This window comes from Polypterus senegalus, chromosome 12 (genome assembly GCF_016835505.1).
Source record: "Polypterus senegalus isolate Bchr_013 chromosome 12, ASM1683550v1, whole genome shotgun sequence".
Classification (NCBI taxonomy): domain Eukaryota; kingdom Metazoa; phylum Chordata; class Cladistia; order Polypteriformes; family Polypteridae; genus Polypterus; species Polypterus senegalus.
In genome coordinates, this window is record NC_053165.1 from 111537985 (window position 1) to 111564074 (window position 26090).

The window sequence follows — 26090 nt, forward strand, 5'->3', positions numbered from 1 at the left end:
TGGTATCCTTTGTGCGTTTCAGGCACAGACAGTGGACAGGGCCTCCTAATTGGGCATTTGGCATTTGAAACAAGAATGGAAATGTGGATGTCATGTAGCAGAGCTGACGCATTTTATTTTTCGGTGTTAACCCATGAAAATCCCTCCAGCATTGAAACTCTGGCAAGCTGCAGGTTCAGATGCCTGGTAGACAATGTTGTGCTTGCGACTTCTGGGATGGTGTTGTTCCTGAAACTGTGGCACTATAATCTTCATGACAGGACTGGCAGGAATCAACCCCACCCATCTTTTAAAATTGTGTTGGTTAAATGAAACCATTGAGGCGAGGCCAGAGTGCCACCTTGATGAGCAGACGCAGAGTGCAAACCAGTGGCCAGGGTTCAGACCGTAAACACCCCCAAGTCCCAGGGTGACATACAGTCCCTGAAAAGACATTCAGCAACTCATATGTGGCATCTAAACTGGAACACTTTGATTTCTTATTATAAATTACAGCTTTAAATGGCTGACTGAGTGGCTTTTACCTAAAATGGATGCATGAGCTTCAAGATCCTAAGCATAATATTAGTGTTGTGTGTTTCCCCTTTGCTACCATTTGATTAATTAAGGAGTGTGTGATGCCTGAATTATCTGCAAACACATACTGTAGATACTGTTATAATGGTCCCCATCTCAGGGTCATTCTTTAGGAAAAGTGATCCTCACACATATATTATTAAGTAGTACATTATGTGTTGGGCATGTGGTTTAATCGAGTGGTTCTCCATTTGTAGATTATGAAGTATGCATAAAAACACAGGAAATCATTTTGAAAATGGGTGGCCACAGTTTTAAAAAAAATTATTCCAATTTGCTGTTTTCTTCATTTGATTGGTTCTTACCTCACAGTTGCGGCCATTATGGCTGAATTTGTGCTGAACATGCTAGAATGGAGTTGAAGGAAGAAAAGGACGAGAAAAGGATGAGAACATCTGATTCATTAATAATGCAGCAAATGAGAATATACAAGAGAGAGCAACTTGACTAAAATCTCAAGACTCCTCACCACAATGTCCTTTTCAGTTTGATGGCTTTCAGTCAGCAACATGAGGGACCTCAGCTGGAGGGTATAACCTCTCAAACCCGACCATTGCAGTCTGTTCACTGGGGTCTACAAAGTTGGAACATTTACACAGAAACAAAAACTTATTGTCATTTCCTTTTCTTCACAGGGCATTACTGGAAGGAGAGAAGCAAGAATCACATTATTGGATTGACCAGTATGAGAGGGAAATACCCAGAAAAGCAGGTATATAATTGACACCAGTTAAGTGAACAAGCCTTTCTCCATAATACAGTATATGAAGGCCCAAGGGCCTCATGCATAATGCTGTGCGTAGAATTCACACTCTAACATGGCATATGGACAAAAGCGGAAATGTGCCTATGCACAAAAAAAAATCCAGATGCTTAAATCTGTGCGTTCGCCAACTTCCATGTTCTTCCACTACATAAATCCCAGTCAGCAGGAAAAGTAACGCACGTGCACGCGCCTGCTGTCCCACCCCAACTCCTCCCAGTATTACACCTCTTTGAATATGCAAATCAATATAAATAGCCCTTAAGCTCAGCATTTAGGGACATCTGAAACTCGGCTTGATGTTGCTTTAGAAGAATTAACACTAGAATTACCAGAGCCTACGAAAAAACTCGTAGATCCAGCCCACCTTAAATCCGTTCGCACCTCTCCTCAGCTTATTTTGTCCTGTAAATGTGCTGATAAAGACAAGCAGCAAGCAGCCTACTATCCCATCCCCCACAACCGCAGAAGTGCACAAAGTTCTCCCAGCTCATGCCTTGATTGATTATCTGGGAGTGAAGTGTGGGAGTTTTAGAGTGGAAATAATAGATCGTTATTTGTAACATGAGCATTTCATGTGTGTTCCTTTTCTACAATAATCTGTGTAAGCACATTGTTAAAACAAAAATGTTTTTCATATTTTAGTAGTAAATGAGAAAATGTTGGCATAAACTGTATAATGTGTGAAGCCTGAAGTCCAAAGATCCAATAAACACTTTCACAAAAGGTTCAAGGATGATACAACAGCTTCCGTGGCTTAGTGGTAAGATTTACTGACTTGTAGTCAAGAGTCCCCGGTTCAATCCGGACTGCCTCCTATTTTAGCATTTTTCAGTAGTGAGCTGCTCTTATTGTTAATATATACAGTAAACACATACGCTTGGTTTGTGGCTGTAACAGATGGTGTACATTTATATGACTTATAAAAGTTAACGTTTTTTTTTTTCACTTTTAAATGTACAGTGGAACCTTGGTTCATGAACGTCTCTGAACACGTACAAATCGAGTTACGACCAAAAGGTTCACCAAACTTTTGCATCTGTTCATGACCACACACTCGGTTCACAAACAAGCCAGTTTCCCTTTCGGTTTGTGTGCGCCAATGATTTCTGCATGTGTTGCATTGTTCTCGGTCAGACGTGCATACTTGCTTGTGTGCGTGCTTTCGCTGTGAACTCCTTGTGCTCTATTTCATTTCCCTTCCGGTTTGTACGCGCCGATTATTGTATTTAAGCACGTGTTCAGTCTCTCCCTGTGCATTGTTCTCAGTCAGACGTGCATGCTTTCGCTGTGAACTCTTTGTGCTGTACAGTATTTCGTGTGCTTTTCGTGGCTTCTAAGCAAGTGAAAAGTGGTGAGAAGAAAAGTTAGAAGAAAATTGAAATTGAATTAAAGAAAGAAATTATTGAAAAGTATGAGCACGGCGTTCGTGTTACTGATATTGTCGCCAAGTACAAGAGGTCAAAATCTATGACTTCGACTATTCTAAAGCAGAAAGAGGCCATTAAAGAAGCTGATGTTGCAAAAGGAGTTACAGTGTTAACCAGGCAGAGGCCTCAAGTGCTAGAAGAGCTGGAAAAACTGTTGCTATTGTGGCTGAATGAGAAGCAATTTGCAGGGGACAGCATAAGCGAGGCGATGTTATGTGAGAAAGCCAAGAAGATTCATGGCGATTTACTGCAAAACTATCCTTCTATGAGTGGCGAAAGTGAGGAATTTAAAGCCAGTAGAGGATGGTTTGAAAAGTTTTGCAAGAGAAGTGGCATTCATAGTGTGGTATGGCTTGGAGAGGCTGCTAGTTCCAACGCTGAAGCTGCGAAAGAATTTGTGAAAAATTTCATAAAATTAGTGGAGGACGAAGGCTACATCCCGCAACAAGTGTTCAACTGCGACGAGACTAGATTGTTCTGGAAGAGGACCTACATTACCCAGGAAGAGAAGGCTATGCCTGGCCATAAACCAATGAAGGACAGTTTAACCGTTTTGCTATGTGCTAATGCTAGTGGCGACGTAAAAATCAAGCCGCTACTCGTTTACCAATTTGAGAACCCTCGTGCTTTCAAGCAGCACAATGTAAACAAAGCCAGACTGCCCGTGATGTGGAGGGCAAACACGAAGGGTTAGGTCACAAGAACCTTATTTTTGGAAGGGCATCACGTGGCTTTCGCTCCCGCTGTGAAGCGATATCTTGAAGAGAATAATCTGCCTAAAAAATGCCTTCTTCTGATGAACAATGCACCGGCATACCTTCCAAATTTGGTTGACGATGGTCAAGGAGTATGACTTTATTAAGGTCATGTTCCCCACTACCAACATGACTCCTCTTCTGCAGCCCATGGACCAGCAGGTTATTTCAAATTTTAAGAAGCTGTACACCAAAGGACTATTCGCCAGGTATTTCAATGTGATCGAGGAGATGTCTCTGACCCTGAAAGAGTTCTGTAAGAACCATTTTAATGTCGTTCTTTGCATCAGCCTCATTTATAAAACCTTGATCTCGGCTTGGAAGAAACTTTGGCCTGAATGCATTCCTGAACAGGTTTTAGAAAGCTTTGCACCTCCTGTTGTGGAATGAGATTGTGTCTATGGGCAAGAGCATGGATCTTGAAGGGGACAATGAGGACACAGAGGAGCTGATCCTGGATCACAACGAGGAGCTGACGAAAGAGGAACTCGCTGAACTCCAGCAGGAGCAGCTTAAGTTGCTCACCAAGGAGCAGTCCTCTGGGGAAGAAGAGGAAAGGGTGGTTATAAAAAGTGATGCAAAAAAAGCCATCATGGAAAAATGGAACGAGTGCCAGGATTTTTTTTTTAGAAGAACCACCCTGACAAAGCAGTTATGAACAGAGTGATAAACATGATAACCAACAATGTCGTCTCGCATTTCTGAAAAATTTTAATGCATAGGAAAAGGCAAGTCACATTAGACCACTATTTCGTGAAGTCTGATCCACCAGCTAAACAGCGAAAAACACCAGAAACCAGGGAAATCACAACAGAGAAATCACAACAGAGAAAACACCTGAAGGAGAACATCCCTCCATCGCGGAGCCGGACTCTCCCTCAAAACTGTAACCTCCACTCCACTCAGTTCCTCCTCACTTCCTTCATGCCAGAACTCGACTCATGCAGGGTTAGTTTTCTTGGTGGTTTATGGTTAGTTTTTGTATTACGGAATTTTCTTTTTTTTTTTTTTTTTTATTTATTTATTTTATTACAATCAATACATAGCAATCAAGTTTTACAAAAAAAAAAGAATTATGCTAAGAACAGATCGATCCCCACCCTTGAGAGAGAGAGCAAGCCAAACGGTGTAAAATTTAAGGCTTTTAAAAATACCTAAATCAACAAATTCTCTGTGCTTTATAAAATCATTTCAAAATATTACTGATTAGATCCTGCCATGTTTTGAAAAAGTCTGCACAGATCCTCTAACTGAGTATTTGATTTTTCCAATTTTAAATAATATAACACATCAGTTTCCCACTGACTTAAAAGAGGAGAGTTTTGGGTTCTTCCAGTTTATCAGAATAAGTCTGCGTGCCAACAGTGTAGTGAATGCAATCACAGTTTGTTTGTCTTTCTCCACTTTAAGACCCTCTGGAAGAACCCCAAACACAGCTGTTAATGGGTTAGGAGGGATTGTGAGTCCAAGACTGTCTGAGAGGTAATTAAAAATTTTGTCCAGAATAATGTTAATTTGGTGCAGGCCCAGAACATGTGACCTAGTGAGGCTGGGGCTTGGTTGCAACGTTCGCAGGTTGGATCATGCCCTGGAAACATTTTGAGAGTTTTAGTCGAGACAGATGTGCTCGATATATAATTTTGAGTTGTATAATTGTATGCTTTGCGCATATGGAGCTTGAGTGAATTCTCTGCATTGCTACTTTCCACTCCTTTTCTGATATATTAATTGAGAGGTCATTTTCCCAGTGTCCTCTTGGATCTTTGAAAGGAAGGGATTGTAAAAGGATTTTATATATTGTAGAGATGGAGTCTAACTCCTTGAAATTGAGCAATAATTTTTCCAGCGTGGATGAGGGTGCAAGATGAGGAAAATCTGGAAGGTTCTGTTTAACAAAGTTCCTGATTTGAAGATAGTGAAAGAAATTTGTAGCTGGAATGTTAAATTTGGAACGTAATTGTTCATAGGATGCAAAGACGTTGTCTATATAAAGATCTCTAAGCAAGTTAATTCCAAATTTTTCCAGATATTAAAACTGCATATGTTTGTGAGGGTTGAAAGAGGTGGTTCTTTTGCAGGGTGCCACAGAAAGAAGCTTCTCCGTCTTAAAATGCTTTCTACATTGGTTCCAGATTCTAAGTGAGTGGAGCACAATTGGGTTATTAGTGTATTGCCGATAACGTGTGTTTATTGGAGCACAAAGCAAGGAATACAAAGAAGTACTGCAGGATTTTACTTCTATTGCGGTCCATGCCTGTGTATGTTCTTCTATTTGTGTCCAGGTTCTTATCGACTGTATATTTGCCCCAGTAATAAAACTGGAAGTTAGGTAGAGCCATGCCGCCTTCTGCCTTTTGTCTTTGTAGGGTCGCTCTTTTGATGCGTGGATGTTTAGAATTCCAAATAAATGAGGTTATTGTTGAATCTAATTGCTTAAAGAACGATTTATTAATGTATATTGGTATGTTTTGAAATAAAAAAAGGAGCTTAGGAAGAATATTCATCTTAACAGTGTTAATTCTTCCAGCTAGTGTGAGATGAAGGGTTGACCATCTATGCAAGTCTTGTTTAATTTTTTCCATGCAGACACGAAATTTTGTTGATAAAGAGCTTTATGTTTACTTGTGATGTTTACCCCGAGGTATTTAAACTGTTCTGCAATGATAAAAGGAAGGGTGTCTAATCTAATATTATATGCTTGCGAATTCACGGAAAGAGTACACTTTTATTCAGATTAATTCTGAGACCAGAGAGCTTTTGAAATTCTGTGAGTGCTGCTAAGACTGCAGGCACAGAATTTTCTGGGTCCGATATATACAGTACCATGTCATCTGCATATAATGAGATTTTCTGTTCCAGTCCTTCTCTGCTAATCCCCTTTATCTGATCAGTATTTCGACAATGTATTGCCAGTGGTTCAATGGCAATTGCAAACAGCAGTGGTGACAAAGGGCATCCTTGTCTTGTGCCACGTTCTAGTTTAAAGTAGTCTGAGCAAATGTTATTGATGCAAACTGAAGCTTCTGGGTTAGTATACAGTAATTTAATCCATGCACAAATGTTCGGGCCAAACCCAAACTTCTCCAAAATAGTAAAAAGGTATTTCCATTCAATCATGTCGAATGCTTTTTCTGCATCCAATGATAATAATATTTCTGGGGTGTTTGATTTAGTTGGTGAGTATATTACATTAAACAGGCGTCGAAGATTTGAAGATAAGTGTCGGCCCCTAATAAATCCAGTTTGGTCTTGTGATATTATTGAGGGGAGCACTTTCTCCATCCTTCTAGCTATGATTTTAGAGAGTATTTTAACGTCGTTATTCAGAAGTGAAATTGGTCTGTATGATGCACATTGTAATAAGTCCTTATTTTGTTTTGGAAAGACAGTGATTAGTGCTTGGCGAAAGGTTTGTGGAAGAGATTGGTTATCTCTGGCTTCTGTAAATGTTGCTAATAGGAGGGGGGAATTTTCAAACGTTCATTTATCGGTTCGTAGCGTGAATTGTTGCAATGTTACTTTTCTTGGTGGTTTATTAAATTTCTGATTTTTCAAATGTTCATTTTTTCCCTGTGCTTAAAACTCATTAAAAAGGTGTTTTTAGTGAGCAGTTCGTAGCGCTATAGCGCAAACTCTTGCAATGTTAGTTTTCTCTGTTGTTTAAGGTTTTCTCAGTGTTATTCAATGTTTTAGATTTAGTTTACTATTACACTGTGCATTCTATGGTATAATTAAGTATATTTGTGCTTAAAAATCTTTAAAAAAACGTATTTACATACAGTTTGTACGGTCTGGAACAGATTAATTGTATTTACATACAATCCTATTGGGGAAATTACTTCGGGTCACGACCAAATCGGGTTACAACCGGAGTTTTGGAACGAATTACGGTCAAGACCCGAGGTTCCACTGTACACCGTCTGTTACAAGGAAAGGGGAGCAGTTGACTATAAGAAAAAAGTTCATTGTGTCTTTTTACTTTTATAATGTAGTTCTGAGTACTTAAAATAGCATGTAGCACGTAGCACTTTCATTTAAAAAGGAGCAATAAAAATGTCTGGAACGTGTAGTCTAAATGAGTGGATCTCATAGTGTAGGATGCCTGAAATGGCACAAACTCTCTGGAAAATAGATAGATAGATGAATAGATACTTTGTTAATCCCTTATTTTACTAATTTATTAATTAATGAAGAAAAGGGGAAATTCACATACTCCAGCAGCAGCATACTGATAAAACCAATAATAATTAAAGAGTGATAAAAATGCAGTGCAAGTTAAAAAATGCAAGGTGAAGAGTGCAAGGCAGGTACAACAGTCAATAACATTGTGTAATGTTAACGTTTATTCCCCCGGGTGGAATTGAAGAGTCGCATAGTGTGGAGTCTCCTCAGTCTGTCAGTGGAGCAGGATGGTGACAGCAGTCTGTCACTGAAGCTGATCCTCTGTCTGGAGATGACACTGTTCAGTGGATGCAGTGGATTCTCCATGATTGATACGCTCTGCCACGGATGTCAAACTGTCCAGCTTCATGCGTACAATAGAGCCTGCCGTCCTTACCAGTTTGTCCAGGCGTGAGGCGTCTCTCTTCTTTATGCTGCCTCCCCAGCACACCACCGCGTAGAAGAGGGCAGACAACTGTCTAATAGAACATCTGCAGCATCTTATTGCAGATTTTGAAGGACGCCAGCCTTCTAAGGAAGTATCGTCAGCTCTATCCTCTCTTGTATCTCTTAATCGTATTTAGCAGGGGCTGCAGTGGTACCTTCTGTCTTTGACAGTTTTATTCTACTAACATTGCATCCTCATGTCCATTAGAGACATTTCTTTCTTCAAATTCACACCTTTACTCATTCTCACAACAGTCTTGTTATATATGAGGGTAATAAAGATGGGAGAGTGTCTCACATTAAAATAAAGACATGCCATCTTTGACTGGCAAATCTGATAGATTGGTTGGAATAGTTTGCTCAAGAAGATGATAATAAATATAAGGTAAAGAGCAAGGCCTTACCAGAAAAGAAAGTGAGAAAGTGCAAGCGTCAAGCTGATTTTCCGCAGTGTGTATTTACATATTTACTTACTGAAGAAGAACCCTGTCTACTGTGTTTCATGCTCAGAGTTCCTCACCCATGGCAGCTTAAAACCTGTTAAACCTCAGATATTTTTTTAGAAATAAGGCATTTCACACAGGATAAAAAAAAAACGGAATTCTCTTGTCATTAGGACAGCGAGTTGCATGCTCAGTGGAAAATCAGAAGTAAAGAAAGGAAACTTTCTGATAAAGAACAAATGGCGTACTTAATATCCAAGTGTAAAAATGTTTCCTCATGCCATTGGTGAGAGCCTCGCTCATCCAGCTGCTGTTGCAGTAAGACAGTCGTTCATGGTGATAAGTTTGCCTGCCAGCTTGAAAGGTCAGTTGACTGAAAGATTCTTGCAGAGTGAAACATCTGCACCAAGAGTTGTAGATGGATCTGGAAGAAGTGGGTCTGCTCAGCTGCTTGTAGCTGTGAAATACTGCTCTGATAAATTCACAGTCAGGGGTCTTGTCAGCTGTGATCTTCATGTTGCAAGGAAGACACAGCAGGAAAAAGTTTGAGAATGTTTGTTCTAACTGGTCAACTTGAGTTAAGTGATTAAAATTAGTCCTCTACGGGAAGGTGTCGTGTTCTTTCTCCTTTGAGTTTCGAGAAATTATGTGCTTGTATGTAGCATGAGAGTGGAATTTATTCTGGTTTGCTTAAGTGTGGCATGTTTTGCTTTCCTTTGTGATATAGCTATGATTCACTAGATTGTTTGCATCCCATTATGCTTTGCTTTACCACCACATTTGTCTTACCTTGCCAAATGGGTTGGGGCAGGGGGCATACAGATGTCATAGGATCGGCTTAATCCGTCTCTGTGAGCAGGTGCCACACATGGCTGGATTGAGAGACCCCTCACTTGGAAAGCAACATGGATCAGACCGAGCCTGTGCAGTTTTGTATTTTTGTGTTCTCCTATCTTTACTGTAAAAGGGCACAGCTGACATTCTTTGCTCTTTTGATAAAGTCTAAATCCTCGATCAACTGAAAGAAAGGATATTGAAATACAAAGGAGCTTTGTCATGCATATCTTAGAAATCAACTTGCTGTGTTACTTGGCTTTGCTGGGAGGATTTCAATGGTGAGACACCTGTCCTTGTACTTCACAGTCTGGCATGAAAATGCCTGGGATTATTGTTTTGGCACACAATAATGTCAATTGAAGTGCACTATTATATTTTTTCATGGCACTGATAAAATGCTCTGACCCGGGTGTAAACCAAATATTAAACTTTTAATAGGCCCGGCAAAGTCTTCAATAGGTTATAATTTGATTTTTCCACGTTTACAACGTAATCCAGGTGGTACATCAGTTCATTTCAATGCACAGCAATATGAACATCCGTGGGCCCTAAAAACACTTTCCTTAGTAGATTCATAATCAACGTATGAATTATAATGAAGGCTATCATTGACATTTTTGAGCCAAGACAACTATCTTTTTTGATTTGCATGCCAAACAGACATTTCTCTCATACTATCAATGTGTTTTGAGGAATATTTAGTAAGAGCAGCCCTGTGATTTCCTGGATGTTATGTGTGTATTTAACAACCACAAGTCTGTTTATTTTAGGGTTTATTCAGCGTATTTTCTTACTCAAATCTGTTCACTTCAGGGTTTGCTAGTGGATATGTAGCAACCACAACATGTTTTCTCTCTGGATTTTTTGGTGCTTATTTACAGTAGCTGCAGATTTTATATTTATTTTGTCTGATATTGTGTGTATATTTAGGATGTTTTCCTGATTTATTAGTATTGTTTTTGAGATAATGCGCTCACATCAGATAAGCAAGAGAATTTGTTTCATTACTTTTGGTGTAACCAATTTTGACTTTGAGCAAAATCAAAAAGTAGAAATACGTCTGCAATCATCAAAGTGGGCTCCGCATGAAGCTCCTGTGTAGTGGAAGCTTTTAACTGGTCGACTGTTTTCCCCAAATTTAGCAGATAATACACCATTTCTGTAAACTTTGAATACATTTGTAAAACTTTCTGATGCAGCTAACAGTTTGTAAGTGGTAGCACAGGATGAGGGATTTTGTACATCATTCATACGCATTACACAATCATCGTATTTGTTGGTATTTGTGTTATGTGAAAAAACCTTCTATCACACCTGTCTCACTACAGATTGGACAGTTTGATACCAAACTTCCAAACCTAACACATCCATACCATATTCACACAATGATAGCCAAGTAAATAAACAATTTCCATCCACCAGTACACGTATCATGTGCAGTAAATTGGTATGCTATCAACAAAAGGGATTCCGGTGCTGTGTATGGTAACAATGCTTTTTAGCAGAATTTTCCTCTTTCCTTCCACTTCACAGCCCCGCACGCACAGCACTTGTCAATGTCACCTTTGTCCTGTCTAAGACACGTCCCCTTCTTTAGTTATCAGGCCACCCTATTGGACAGTGCAGCTCATCTGCTGGAGACCATCATTTGCATACACCGGCACACCTCAGACAGGCCGTGGAGCAAACGTCTGCTGCTGTTTGTCTTCAGGCTTCTGTCAGTGCTGCACGGCACATTAATATGGCATACGTTGGACAGTAATATTATGGAAAAATAAAATCCTAGCTTTTCTTTTTTCTATAATATCACCATATTTCAATCATATCCGTCAAGAGTGTTTTCAAGATTTTGGGGTATTTACGTTTTCTATTGTTGAGAGTTTTATTGATATATATTCAAATGTCTTTTTTTAACAGATACCTACTGCCCTACATGTACCATCCTGTCAAATTCAGCTTTTTACCTAAATGAGAAATAGAGCTTTATGAGTGAGGGAGTGAGCAAGTCAGTCAACTTTGTAATATATACTTTGCGACCTGCTCGCTTCGCTCACCAACCCCCTGGCCTGCGTTACGTGCCAGCCATTTCATGTCTCTGCTGCTCGCGTATGTGGATTTCACTTTCACCAGACAACAAATCTTTTAATTCTCCTGGATACGCCTCTTCAAATCCAATACGTCTCTTGTGACTTGAAATTATCTCATATAGAAAACCAAGAAAATGTCTTTGCCCGTGTTTTTTCAAATAAAGTTTGTGTAAAGTGCAATACTTTTGGACGTATGGATTTGTATCCATTATTAACTGTAAAATTTCTAATAACCTCTGATCGTTTAACTCTTTCGATTGTTGCATCGCTTCTCTGTGGTTATAATTATAAACCTGACCGAATTGTGGTTTCTTTGAAATTAAACTTGTATTAGCTTTAATTGTTGCGGGACCACAGATTCTCATAGCGTGTGGTCCTGAATCGTGTAAATCTACATTTTGAGCATTGATTGATGTGAATGCGAACAGATTATTATATGTTCAGATATTTTTCCTGTAGTGTTTGTGGATTTCACTTTCACCAAATAACAAATCTTTCATTTCTCACGGATATGCCTCTTCATGGGTAGAAACACTACTTTTCCCTGGTGGAAACAAAAATTAGACGATCTACAAGTCTCCGACTTAAACTTTAAAGATGAACAACATCTACATACTTCTGTCCTATCACCTATGTCCATATATTCAATCTCTTTTCACTGTTCCGATATTTCACAGAGTAATAATTTCCACTTGTTCGCGTCAACATTTTTGAACATCTTTACGACGTTCTACTTTGTCATCTACGCATTGACAGATGGATCAGCTGTTGGCTTGCTGCTAGCTGCTACCGAGCTGCATAATCTGCATGTCGTGCTGTGTGTCGATCATTTAAAAGCCTGTACAGCAGCTGTCCTTTTGTCTCACTTCCTTGTCTTGCGGGACGTTGAAAGTGTCTCAGAGAAATTGTTTCTAAGTAAGGAGTGACGTGTAAGAAGTCTCGTGGGACTTTAATTTGTCTCTTCAAGATGATCACGTCTCAACCCAAGATTTTTATATATATATATATATGAAGACAGAGCTTCCATTAGTGCAGGCCTAAATAAACAAACCTATAGAGACACCTTTGCATTTTTAGAGACCTCGTGTTGTTTTATGTCTGAGGAGGGGTTTGTTTTGGCCATGACTTGCCTATAATGTCAACGCTGCCCATCTCTGTTTCACACATTGTGAAGTGCAGACTTGTCCCACATTAATCCAGGCCTTTAGGCCTGAATGCTATGCTTCACAAAAAAGGCCAGCAGCTTTCCAAATTACAGCTGTAAAATCTTGGACTGTATGTTTCCTGAAACATGGAGTGTTTTTAGTTTAATCAAACCAGCTTGTAACATACATGAAGAGAATCGGCCGTGTGCAGGGTCAATCAATAGTACACGCACTCTATGCTCCTCTCCCCCATACAAATACTGCAAACACTTTAATGGACACACTGCCTCATTCGCTCCTTGACATTCTCATCCAATCACCTCCTTATTCACATCACACACACGTTAAGTCAAACTGTCAAATGTATACAGCATCTGCAAATAAGGAATCGTCATTCATATGTTACACTGAATTCATTATGGTATTATGTTCCAAATTAGCACACTTGATCGCCTTTTCTAGTGAAAGTCCACAGTGGTTATACTCATTTGTGCCACTTGTACTGATTAGCCATCAAGTAACATTCAAAATTCAGTTTGCAAGTTAACTATCTTAACAAGTTATCTTTCAAAAATGTCTCTGTCAAAATGTCTTAGAAGGAAAACTCGTGCTGCCAATAGTCATTTTAATGAAAAATTGACCAAAAAGTCTGTCTTTATAATGCCATCATTCTGAAATGCTCGCTGAACTGTCTGATCTGCAATGAAACAGCAGCTATCATAAAGGAGGCCGACGTGAGGCGCCCTTATTCAATTTCAATGAATCTTATGCATATACTATGTTATACGATTACGGCAGAAAGAAAATTATCAGTTAAATACTAAAACAGGAATGACCAACAAGTACGTCCTACATGTGCAACCCCCATGGATATTGGCTAAGAATGGTAAAGCCTTCACTGATACAGAGGTATTAAAAGAGTTTGTTATTGACGTTTTATCAGAGCTTGTTAGGAATAACAGATGCATCAATGGATACATTTCTTGGAGATTTGAAGCAAGTTTCTCAGTCACCTACAAGTGGTGAACATCATTTTTGGAAGAGCATATCCAAAGTCGGGTGAAAGATGGCGTCAGTCTAACTGCTCATATTTCCTTAGTCATTGGTGAATCGACAGACAATGCAGACATGCCTGAGCCCCACGCTTTTGAAGGAGAAACCTTTGCACTCCAACTACTAAAAAGTAAATGTAGTGATATTAATTATCTCGGTATGAATTGTAAGGTGCTGAGTCTGAAATGAAAGTGGTTAAAATGAAAAGTTACTTTCAATCTTAGTCCCAATAAACTTTGCATTAACAACAAATACAGTCAACCCTCGTTTATCGCGGTTAATCCGTTCCAAACTCTGCCGCGATAAATTAATTTCCGCGAAGTAGAAACTATATGTTTGTATAGTTATTTTTATATATTTTAAGCCCTTATAAACTCTCCCACACTGTTAACATTATTAGAGCCCTCTAGACATGAAGTAACACCCTTTAGTCAAACGTTTAAACTGTGCTCCATGACAAGACAGAGATGACAGTTCTTTCTCACAATTAAAAGAATGCAAACATATCTTATCTTCAAAGGAGCATCGTGAAGAGCAGATAATGTCAGAGAGAGCGCTCGCTAAGAAAAGCAAACAAAAAATCAATACATACTTTTAAGTATGCGATAAAGCAGCATTTTGTTGAGGAACGTCCTATCCTTTAGGCCAGGGGTGGGCAAAGTCATTCCTGGAGGGCCGCAGTGGCCGCGGGTTTTGTTCCAACCCGGTTGAATAATTAGAAAACAATCCTTGCCAATAATTACATTTCATGGCTTCTTAGTGCTTTAACTCTGCTATGTTAAGTCATTCTTGTATCCTAGATTTTTTTTTCCATTCTAAGGATATCATCCAAATACTCTGAAGTGTAAAACGGATGGGTAATTCGCAATCCTCACTTTTTTCTCTTCTCTTTCCTTCCAAGTATTTAATTAAACCAAACAGTGCACAATAAATACACACAGGTGTAAAGGATAAAATGGATAACTGCTGGTTTCTTTTGTCATTTGCATCTTATTGCTAATAAGGAGCAATTATAAACCAAGAATGCAGCTGTTTAAGACTTAAATAAGCAATAAGGGTTCAAAATCTTAACGAGGGAGATAACTAAAATGAAGCAGAAGTGTTTCTAGAGCAATAAGTGCTTCTTATTAAGCAACTGGGTTGGAACAAAAACCTGCAGCCACTGCGGCCCTCCAGGAATGACTTTGCCCACCCCTGCTTTAGGCAAACAGCCAATGTGTAAACAGCCCCCTCTGCTCACACCCCCTCCGTCAGGCAGAGAGAGAGAAAGAGACAGAGAGAAGCAAACAAAACAAGCTCCACGCGGGAAGCATATCTCTTAGCATTGAGGAGTTTTAGTTAATATGTAATACATGCTCTGATTGGGTAGCTTCTAAGCCATCCACCAATAGCGTCCCTTGTATGAAATCAACTGGGCAATCAAACTGAGGAAGCATGTACCATAAATTAAAAGACCCATCGTCCGCAGAAAGTGGCGAACCAGCGAAAAATCCGTGATATATATTTAGATGTGCTTACATTTAAAATCCGCGATAGAGTGAAGCCGCGAAAGTCGAAGCGCGATATAGCGAGGGATTACTGTACTCCATTCTAAAATTTGGTATTACAAAAAATCTAAATTTTCATTTAATTATTTAAATTGGATATTTCATTATGCTATTAATAACCTCTGCTGAAACAAAATGTTAATATGATCGATTTTTGACTTCAATGTCTTAGAAAAACCCAAAGTGTGTTGGAAATAGGACTGATGCAGGCAGAAGCAGGGGTTAATAACGTTTGGACAGACTGTTTATTACTTCTTTTCTGATAGAGACCAGGGTTTATTACCACTGTTGGCCTTGGGAGATGCTTGAAGAAGAACTTAAACTCAGCAGAGCAATCGCTATCTTGCGTGCACCCCTCATTGTGCTCTCCCACCTTCTCTTTCCTTTCCAGTTCAGCCTACTGGGATGTCCTGCACAGCTCCTTTTATGCTACTCAAGCACACAACGCTCTACCTTCCCTGCAGATTCTCACCTGCGTTTCTCCTCATTGGTCTGAGTCACACCAGTATTTATACCCCTTATGCCACCCCCACCCCACCCCTGTGGTAACAGCTCTCGCTTGAGGCAAGAGAGAAGTTATACCATGTAGGCTGCTAATTAATGATCCCAGATTTAAGCCATTATGGTGAAGTTCACTGCAATAAGCCACTTCACAGTTTTACAATCCCACTTCTTGCATTTCCTATATTGTATTAGTACAGTTTATAAATGTTTCTATAAAGTATGATTGATGAAATGTCTGATCCTTGAGAATTGGCACTGAGAACCTTTTGATTCAACCTCTTTTCTCTGAAGCCTGTTTATCCCAACAGAAGGGTCCAAGAGAGACACACAGTGGTTTTGTATGGCTCAGAGCATTCAAACATGATGTGGCTTTGAGTGTGATGGATTGTGATAGTGCTGCAGTTTTAAAGTCCTCGGCTGCCTGTACCTGGCTTTGTATTGGTATTCCTTAACTCTAGAGTTTCTGACACTGTTTTTTTCTTCTATTTTTTTAATAGGAAATGGAATATCAATCCAAACCTTTACAGCAAAACGATCACCCCTTCGAAAGGAAGATGGGGCTAAAAGTTTTCCTGTGAGCCTGTACCCAAATAGGAGGTATGCGGCACACACATCAAGCATGAAAGTTACTTCAAAACCAAGCCAGCCTACAGCTTACAGGGTAAGCACAATCCTTCCTGCTGGAGTAACTCATCGGGGAGAGGTGTCCACATTAGGTTGGACCACACAGGTCTCTTCATCTTCAGCAAAGTTCATTCCACGTCCAGCTGAACGCAAGTACACGGAAATCCAACAGAAAGTGACAAGCAGAGGTCCGGCTATTGCCATTCAGAATTCAGGCAATGAAAGCAGAATTTCTCCATCAGCACCTGTAGACCAAAAGCCTACTGTACAAAAAATCAACATACAAAAAGAGGAAATAAAATCTTCAATCAAGGTAGATCCTGACTTGAAACTACCTGAAAAAGCCAATGATAAACAGGCCAAGAAAACCAATGGAAAGGTTAAGGAGGTGATTATCGTTAAGACTGAAACACAAGAGGAGAGCGTGGAGCCTAGAGGGTATCATATTAACCTTGAACAATCCCCAGACAGTAGAGAGGTGACAATAACCCTGCAGGCACCCCAGAGCCAGAATTCCATTAGTGCTGAGAAAGAACATTTCACATCAAGCCATTCCACAGCTTCATCTGTTTCTCGATCTTTCCCAGACACACAGATAGGAAATAAAGTGATTGATGAACCACGTCTCAAAGCAGATGAAGAAGAGATGAATAGGTCACCAATTGACAAGAAAATTCTGAATTCAATCAATGTCGAAGACATTCTGGAGAAGGTTGTGAGACCTGCTGGTCTGGAGACAACCTTAAGCTCTTCACCAGACTCAAAGATCACATACCATTTAGAGAAAACAAAGGAGGAGGATGGAAGCACTAAGACTGAAATCATTCTGCAGTCTACTGTTCAAGAAGAGCTTGACGTTTCTGACGATTCTCTTCTGGAAGAGCTTCTGAGAAAAGATGTGAAAAGAGCAGGTTTGCAGGATATTAAGGGAACCCCAGCTGAAAGCATGATTGAAAACATACTGGGCCTTGGATTAAAGGGAAGGGAAAACGCAAGTGTAAACGTCGAGATCATTGAGGAGCCACTGGAGGCACCGAGTGGCGAAGAAAATGAAGAAAGTCAGTCTTCAATGTTTTTCCATATTGAAGAACTAGATAATGCTCCTTTGGGCACTGAAGATGTAGAAGTTGGTGCAGAAACTCTAAGCAGCTCATCTACACCTGCTGGAGAATTTAGAAACACAATCCAGTTTCAGGTGGGTGCCACAGACCACACTCAAGTCCAGGAAACAGAGTATTTTGTGTCAACACCAGATGATGCCACTTCTGAGCATGAGGGAGTAGACGTACCAGTATACAAGGAATATCTAACAGGACGTGAATGGTCTGAAGAGGGTCATTACTGGCAAGAGGAGCCTGGACCCGTAGAGCAACCCAGCTTCACAGATTCAGGTGCAATAAGCTTTAACACAGAATCAAATATTACAGCAGACAGTGCAGAATTCAGAACATCATGGGGGGAACAAAGCTATCCCGAAGAATGCTCTGCAGAGTATGTCATTGAGGAGGAGATTCATGTCCCTCATAATGTTCAGAGGTCAGTATTGGAGCTGCTTAGAGAAGGAGGTCAGGATCCCCGGCAACAGATAACTAGTACTTTAGAACAGTTGAAAGAATCAGTGCCAGACAATCTAAGAGAAGAGCTTTCATTTTTATCGGATGTCAGAGAGAGATCAGATCAGTTAGAGGTTGATGTGAGGAAAGTCCAGCAGTCTTCTGACAGCGGTGTAGTGACTATTGTTGCTGAAATCAATGTCTCTCAAAGTCTTGATGACTCTGGCCTAGCCAATGATGAAAAACAAGCAGATTCAGACTTGGAATATGAGAAAGAATTACACACTAGGGTAGGTGAAGCTTTCTCCCATGAAGAAGAAGAAGAAGAAGAAGATGAACCAAGAATGCATGAAGCCACTTGGGCAAGAAGTTTACAGGCTCCAGGAAGTACCAGTGTAGAGCAGCCAACAACAGACATTAACAAATCTGTGCGACTTATTAAACTGGGTCCCTCTGAAAAATCATTTACATTTCAAATGGATGTCTCTCAAGTCACTTCGATGGCTAGCGGTGAGGGGAACAAGAAGGAAGCTGCCTTCTTTACACAAAGAGAATTCAGCAATGGAGCCAATGGAAGAGCCGTTAGAGAAGATGTATATCAGTATGTGCAAAGCGACAGAGGAAGTGAGAGTCAAGGCCACCAAGGCGAGGAAGAGGAGACATGGGATGATGACAATGAAGAGATGGGCGAACAGGATGCGTTTTCCAATGTGGTACAGCAGCAAAAATTTGTGGATCCACGGTCAGTGATCAGTAAGGAGCATAGAATTGCTGCACTGTACTTGGATGAAAGCGATGACTAGAGGCAAAAGGAAAAAGAAGCTCAGCAGCCATAAGCTGTGGGCTGAAATTTGCACCTTTGTTTAGGATTACCAAAGATTCACAAAGCTGAAGGTAGGAAGTCAAACTGGACTTTCAGAAGCGGATTTAGCTTTGAAGATGGACATTTTTTTATTACATAGGTATCTGCTGTTGATTTTGTTTTTCTCTGAAGATCATGGGTTGTAAAATGCCAAACTAAATGAGCTTGCAGTGCATTGTGAACTTTTATTCCAACACGAGTATCTGTTTGGTTATAGGTTTACCAAATATTTTCTTAAAACCATAACGCTTTAGGCGAACGTCCAACCAAATGTAGTTTCTATCCACACGATGATATATACTCTTGTAAGTCAACACTGCACAACATTACTCCTTCATTCCTAGAGGACCGTAAATGATTTAATTATGTGTAAAATTCTCCCAAAACACTTATGATAAAGGCAGTAAGGCATTCTGGGCATGGCCAATACTCAACCATTTTCAACCGTTTTGAATTGCCAGCCTTGATTTTATGACTGGACACTTGTCATTGCGCTCTGTCATTTCTTACAGTGTAACCCTTGGCCACAGACCGGGGAGCCCATGTCACTGTGGGTTTGGTTAATGGAATTTAGTCAGCCCAAGCAAGTTATTTCATCTGTACTCCCCGCCATAGTGATTCACTGATTGATTTCACTATGCACTTCCAAGGCTCCCCAAATGTCCCCCATAGTACTTTTTGTTTACAGGACAGAGGGAGGCACATGCTTGCACGTGGTGGCAAATGACTCAACCAAATATCTCTTCACATAACTTGGAAGGGAGAGGGACATTTCACAGCGAGCTGACAAGTTTACAGAGGTTCAGAAATGAGTGCCAGTTACTACTGTGGGTATGTTCTGTGTGTGCGTTGTATGAGCTTCACCAAACCAACATTGATAGAAGCAAACACAAAGTTGTTATTTCAATCCAAAGAGATTATTTATTCATTTTTTTAATGTCGCATACTGGAGAGCACTCCTTGATGACTAGGAATGGCAGTCACTTCAGCCATCATATACATTTAAGAACTTACTGAAGGCACTTGATGAACTAGCACAATGGTGAGTTAGGAGAAGCTCATGAAGCCAACTGTAGGCTGCTGGCCACAATGCCCTTTAGAACCATCGCGTCCAGCAGGAGTGTTTGGGTGTTGAACGTTTCCATGCTCAGTGTGGGTTAACCTCTGTGACTCACTGTTATTGACCAGGTGCCAACTCCTTCCTGTAACTGAACTTCTACTTTATTTTTCCTTTTAATGCACCAATCTAGCAATTTATTTTTTAGCACCTCTTAATTTTTACTACAAACTGAACAAAGATATTTGGGTTTTCTTAAGAAGAATAGGTTAGTCTTCCTGGGGTCACTTTTCAGTAATCGTTCCCCGCAGTCTCTTTGATAGAGGTGGCACACCAATGTGCTGGTTAGAATTTATACTTCAAGAATTCGGGCCCCTGGGTTTGATTCCTGGCGTAGTCACAGTCCGAGTACAGCGTTCAAGCTCTACCTGTAGGTTTAGGTGGGGCGGCAGCACTAAATGGGCCCTGCATAAGTGTGCCCTGTGACAGACTGCCATACTGCTGGCTGGATTGGCCCAGGCTCACACAGCGCCTGTAGTGGCAGGTGTGACGGGGGGGAGAGGTCAGAAAATGAACAGGTGGTCAGTTTTTAAAGATGTTTAAGTGAATAAACAGCTTTTACTTAGGACATAACCTAAAGGTGTGTTACAGGTTCACGAGATAGATGGGTGGAAGTAACGTACACTTTGGCATGCTGTTGCTTGTCATTATTAAAGGGATCTACTTACATGCAATCAAAGAAAATTCTTAAAATCAAGAAAGTGAATAAAATAAAAATGAAGCCAGTGCTGTGGCCTAAAAGCAAGGACACTGCTACGCTGATCATTCCATTTTCTGTTCCGGCTTATCACACTCATGGTGGTAGCATAACATTACTCAGCTTTCTCAACCTAAGATCCTCTGTGTGGTGAGGAGACACAAGGAAACAAATCAAACACACCTTCAATCAGACGTTTGAGTTGGCTTCATAAATAATCTTCTCCATTTTCTAACCTAGTTTGGAGTAATACAAGCCAGAGCCCATCTCAGCAGAGTCGGGTACAAGGCAGGGACAAACCCAGGAGAGGGTGCCAGTCCATCACAATGCACTCCCTCACTGAAGGTCACCAGTTAACTTGTATGTCTTTGGAACAGGACAAGAAAACCCTCAGACACTGGAAGAACATGCAAAGTACGCATTGGCAGAGCCTGGACTAGAATCTGACGCCAGGCAGCCTCAGTAATCACTGTGACACCCTCATTCAAAGCAGCAACTCTAGTTTAGTAGTGTTGTCATGGAATGGGTGGCATCACGGCTGGGAGGGAAGGTGGGTCCTTACTCAACTGGGAGCCCACAAAGATTTTAAGGGATGGAAGTACGTCCCAAGACAGGGGTTAGGTGCTCCTCCTTACAGCCAGGAGCCCTGTATAAAATAATGGATGGACAGGCATCCCATCCAGATTGCATGATGCCCCCTTGCCCTCAAGAATGGGTGCTGTTCCCTGCCTCAGCTTCTGGGCACGAATGCTGGATGGACAAAGGGAGATGGCCTTCCAAGAATAAATGCCCCCCCCAAATGATGGATGGTGTTGTGCCTATGGTGTGGCTCTGCTTAAGATACCCATAAGGGCTGCCATGTTGGGTTCTTTAGGGGATGCTGCCAGGAGAGGACCCCACTGTTCTGTTTGACCCTGAAGTGCTTCTTAAATGCAATGCTCAGGCACTGGAAATACTCGCAGGTCCAGCTTAAAACCAGCTGCTCTGCATCACTCGGGCAGGATAGGGAGAGGAGAAGGAGTGATGGTTTGAAAGAAGGAAACAAGAAGAGAACTAGTGATTGTGAGCAAATCAGACCTGGAAGTAAAATATTTTGTTAAACATAAATAAGGACTGTCTTTAGTCCAGCTGTGTCAGAAGTTTGGTGCTCTGCCAGGTCCCCTACAGGTTTTGGTGGCGACAGCATGGCACAGCTGTAGGATGGATGCAGGTGCCCAATTTTAGGGGCATTTCACAGGCTGTTTGAACGTCTCTAGGCCAGGAAGAGCAGTGCAGCACAAGCAGCGTTCTCACATGATTGACGGGCACAGGTGCCTTTTAAAATATTTATTTCTGTATACAGTAATTAAGTTGTGCTCAAGTTGACGTCATCCTTACCATCAACAACTCTAAGGAAGTAATTTACTAAACAAGGGAGAAAATTATTTTTTATCCAAATAAGTAGCTAAGAAAATCTAAAAAGTTATGCAGGTGTAATTTAAAGTGGAGATTCTTCAACACCTCAGGCAAGACTAACATGAAATAATCTGTCCACTCGTTTACTGATGTTACCTTAAGAAACATTTTACCTAAATGTCCAAATACCAGCCATTACATTAATCAAATTATTCTTCATAAACCTAATACACTTCTTTCTTGCCCTTAAGGTGGCGCTTTCTGTTTTCTCCACAGTAGCTGCACCCGAATTATTTACACAAACGCTTAAAAAGTGCAAATGTCCACAAGAGCAGGATGCAGCCAGTGTGTTCTCCTGAAATGTCTTTATGTTTTAAGCGCTTATCCTTGGTTTGACGTTTCCATGTGAGCCCTGCTTTACTGTGCTGGACTGGCGCAACTGTCACCCCAAGACGTAGTTTTAATGCAGGGGTTTCCAACTGTGGCTGTAGGTTCTCATTGTAACGCTCCTCTGAGCTGATTCAGTTCTTTCCCCTTCATTTTAATTGTTTGTTTTTTTAAATAATCAGTCCTCTGACTTGCTGCTTTTTTCCTCAAATGGCACCTAAACAGAACTGAGATGTGAAGTGAGCCAACTGATGACCAGCGAGGTCGGCGTCTCTGACTCAAACCAATTTTTCTCCAGCCAGATTCTTAAGTAGACATTGATTTGGGTTGTTAATTAAACCTGTTATTTAATCTCATGCCTTGAAGGGGCTCTCATTCTGAAACGGCAGACATTTCCAAAACTGTGGATTTTCTTTTTACCAAGAATAACATCAGAATATTTTGTGGATTGACGTTACTGAGATGTTCACATTTCTTTATTTTGAGATATTGCATGATGGACACTGGCTAGCTGGTCAGGTGGTGTTGGCTTCTTTTATGTAGTTATTGATTGGTGACTAATTAAGGAGGGCGTCTTGAGTCCTAAATAACACACAAACAAACATAAGAGTGCTTGCTACATATCATGAGCTCAAATACTGCAGACCCTAGCTGATTGCTTTTGACCCTTTTTGAATGGTTTGGCTGCTGCACAGCTCCAGTAGCACGTGCCTGTTAATAGCGGGCTATTCAAAAAAGTCTCTTCAGAGCTTGAACTCAAAAGTGACATACTGGGACATCAATTCTGTGTCACATTAAGGAAAAATCAATATTCTGATTGAGGCAAACTGACTTAAAACATTTACAATTCAAAAAACTACTGCCTTTATCTATCCATCCATCCATTATCCAACCCGCTATATCCTAACTGCAGGGTCATGGGGGTCTGCTGGAGCCAATCCCAGCCAACACAGGGCGCAAGGCAGGAAACAAACCCCAGGCAGAGCACCAGCCCACTGCAGGGCACACACACACACACACCAAGCACACACTAGGGACAATTTAGGATCGCCAATGCACCTAACCGGCATGTCTTTGGACTGTGGGAGGAAAGCCATGCAGACACGGGGAGAACATGCAAACTCCACGCAGGGAGGACCCGGGAAGCGAACCCAGATCTCCTAACTGAGAGGCAACAGCGATACCCACTGCGCCACCGTGCCTCCCTGCCTTTATTCAGTTAATATTAAAACAAACACAAGATTGCAAAAATGTTAAATAACCATTGTTTATAGGATGCCCATTGAAACTGCAGGCAGCGTGACATTAAAAGGACAAGGCCACCAATTCATTTTCCACCTCTCCTTTCCTTACCTTATAAGCTGTCTTGGATGAACGTGTCGGCCATTTTATTCAAGACTTTCTGCAAATGGCAAACAAATTTCAATCTGACATTTAGGTCAAACAGAATCCAAATTCAAGGAGTTTACTGTATTGGGCCTTGTATACCAGTCACATTATCAATTCGATATCTTTAAGATACATTATTAGCTGCCTTGATCTAATCACTAACTCACTGAGTTTTATAAATTTCCAATTCTTTCTCCACAAACCCCTGTGAAGCCTGCAGCCGGTTAATCTTCTTTCAAAGCAGGTTATGATGCAGTCAGGAAACATTTCTCAACAATCGCTACTAGAAAAATGTTCCCTGTTCACATAAAGAATATTATTAAGTAGTAAGAGATGTTAAAAAAAATCTGAATTAACAGAAAGGAATTCTAGCAGTTCCTGGTATCGAATAAGAGTTTAAAATGAACAGTGAAGATAAAGCACTTCATTATTATTTGCAGTATTAATTTAGATAAAAAGGACCGCAAATATGCACTGAAAGTATTCTTTTTTGAAATGTTCTCTCCATAATAAAACAGTCTAAGATACCAAATGCAGAGAGGGGGTCTGCCAGGTCCTTTCCAGCATTTGCCATGCAGTGGTCTCTCAGTCTTCTCCTCCACAGGTTAGTTAGCCTGCCACAAGGGAACTGGGAATGTTAGAAAGCATTTCTTTATTTATAACTTAAACTTGTGTGTAACTATGTACCTTTTTTGTCGGCTTTGTAGTTTTACATAGCTATGTAAGGTTTCTGACACCAATCAGTATTGTAGCAAACTAAATAAAGTTCACCAAAATGATACAAACAATGGTCTCTTTTTGGCAATTTTTACAAAGAAGCAAATGTCAACGTCATGTTTTGAACTGTCATGCAAATCCCATCTGGGAATCTGAATCACCTCCTGTGGACCAAAATGATCACAAGCCTCTGTGGAGTTTTCAAGAAGACCAGATCTTCAGACAGAGTGTGCCAGCGCTCTGCTTTACCAGCACAACCTGCCGACCTGCGAGCTGGGAGTCGCCAACTGTGTTAGCACCGTCTTCAGGGCCTCCTTCCAAAGATGTTGGGAATCCCTTGACTGGTTCAATCTCGACTATCTAGACTTTGAAAGGTTTACTTTTTTAATCAAAAACCTTGTGTGAAATACCAGACACAAGCACTTTCCAGGCATTACAAGGGACTGGTAGCAATTCCTGAGTGTAAATGGGGTCTCTCCAGTGGAGAAGTACAAGTGCAATCTCACAGAGTAAAAGCTGAGCATGGTTGTGATTGAAAGACCCTTCAATGCAATTGCTACAACAGTTAAGACAGAAACACACATCACTCTGGAGCCTGCAGAGCCATTCATCTCTAAATCCGCACCACACCACAAATGTCTGTAGAGGAGGAAAACGCAGCAGTGTGGCGCTGCTTCTAACAACACACTCTTTCAGTGTTTCAGCAGTAAAAGAACAATCCGGGAGGAGGCCAAGTGCAACAGAAATGTTAAGGGAGAGCTAAAATACACAGACAGAGAAGCCGTGAATGCTCTGATATTTTTGTGAAGTTTACTTCTCATCAGAAATGGGGACTAACTAGGAGGTACTTGCAAATTTATACAATTGTACGGAGAAAAACTGTGTATAGATTAACCAGGCAGAATATAAATCGCTGGAAACGGATATCCCAGAGAGTTCGAGGAGGTAAATGAATACATATAGAAATGCTTGATAGGTACGTTTTTGAAAAAAATCACTACATACTTAGGAAAATTCTTAAGGATCTAAAGTTAACTAATTTTTATTCCATTATATAAAACGAAAGACCCCAGTGAGTATAGGCCTCTAAGCTTAACATGCATCACAGATCAGTTAGCGGGAGAAATTATTAAGGAAAAGATTGAGTATCACATGCCAAGAACCGCTCCATCAGCGGACAGTCCGCAGGACAGCTCATTCTTCACTAATAAATGCTGGAATTCTAAGAGGAAGCAACAAAAGCGTACAATCAGAGAGGGCACGTGATGTTATTTGTGTGGCTTTCCAGAATGCTTTTTGTAAGGCCTTCCTAAGAGCGGCTGTTGATCAGAGTTCAGGGTGTGGTGTGTAATGTGGTAGAAATGTAACATCTTATTAAATAAAGAAACGTCCTCTAACAGGACAGATCAGCCATCAGGCAGAAGAAAAGCCGCTCATTGTATCTTTGAATTACTCCTCAGGAAATGCCTTGGAGAGAGCATTCTGTTACAGCCTGGTCAGAATGGTCAGCGAAACAAAGAATAGAGGTTCATTATATAAACTGTTGAATTTACATTTACAGTGTCAATCAATGCATATATTTACTCTGGTTTGTTCATTGG

At 40.6% G+C, this 26090-nt stretch overlaps 1 protein-coding gene across 1 annotated transcript in view; it reads left to right on the top strand.

The window, feature by feature from the left end:
• The window catches only part of synm (synemin, intermediate filament protein), a 54417-nt gene extending 31207 nt beyond the window's left edge, over nt 1–23210 (top strand). The window contains exons 3-4 of the mRNA XM_039773262.1: nt 1212–1288; nt 16246–23210. Of these exons, the coding sequence (XP_039629196.1) occupies nt 1212–1288; nt 16246–18728 (2560 nt within the window). The 3' untranslated portion in view covers nt 18729–23210. The remainder of the gene's footprint in view (nt 1–1211; nt 1289–16245) is intronic.
• The last annotated feature ends 2880 nt before the right edge of the window (nt 23211–26090 follow it).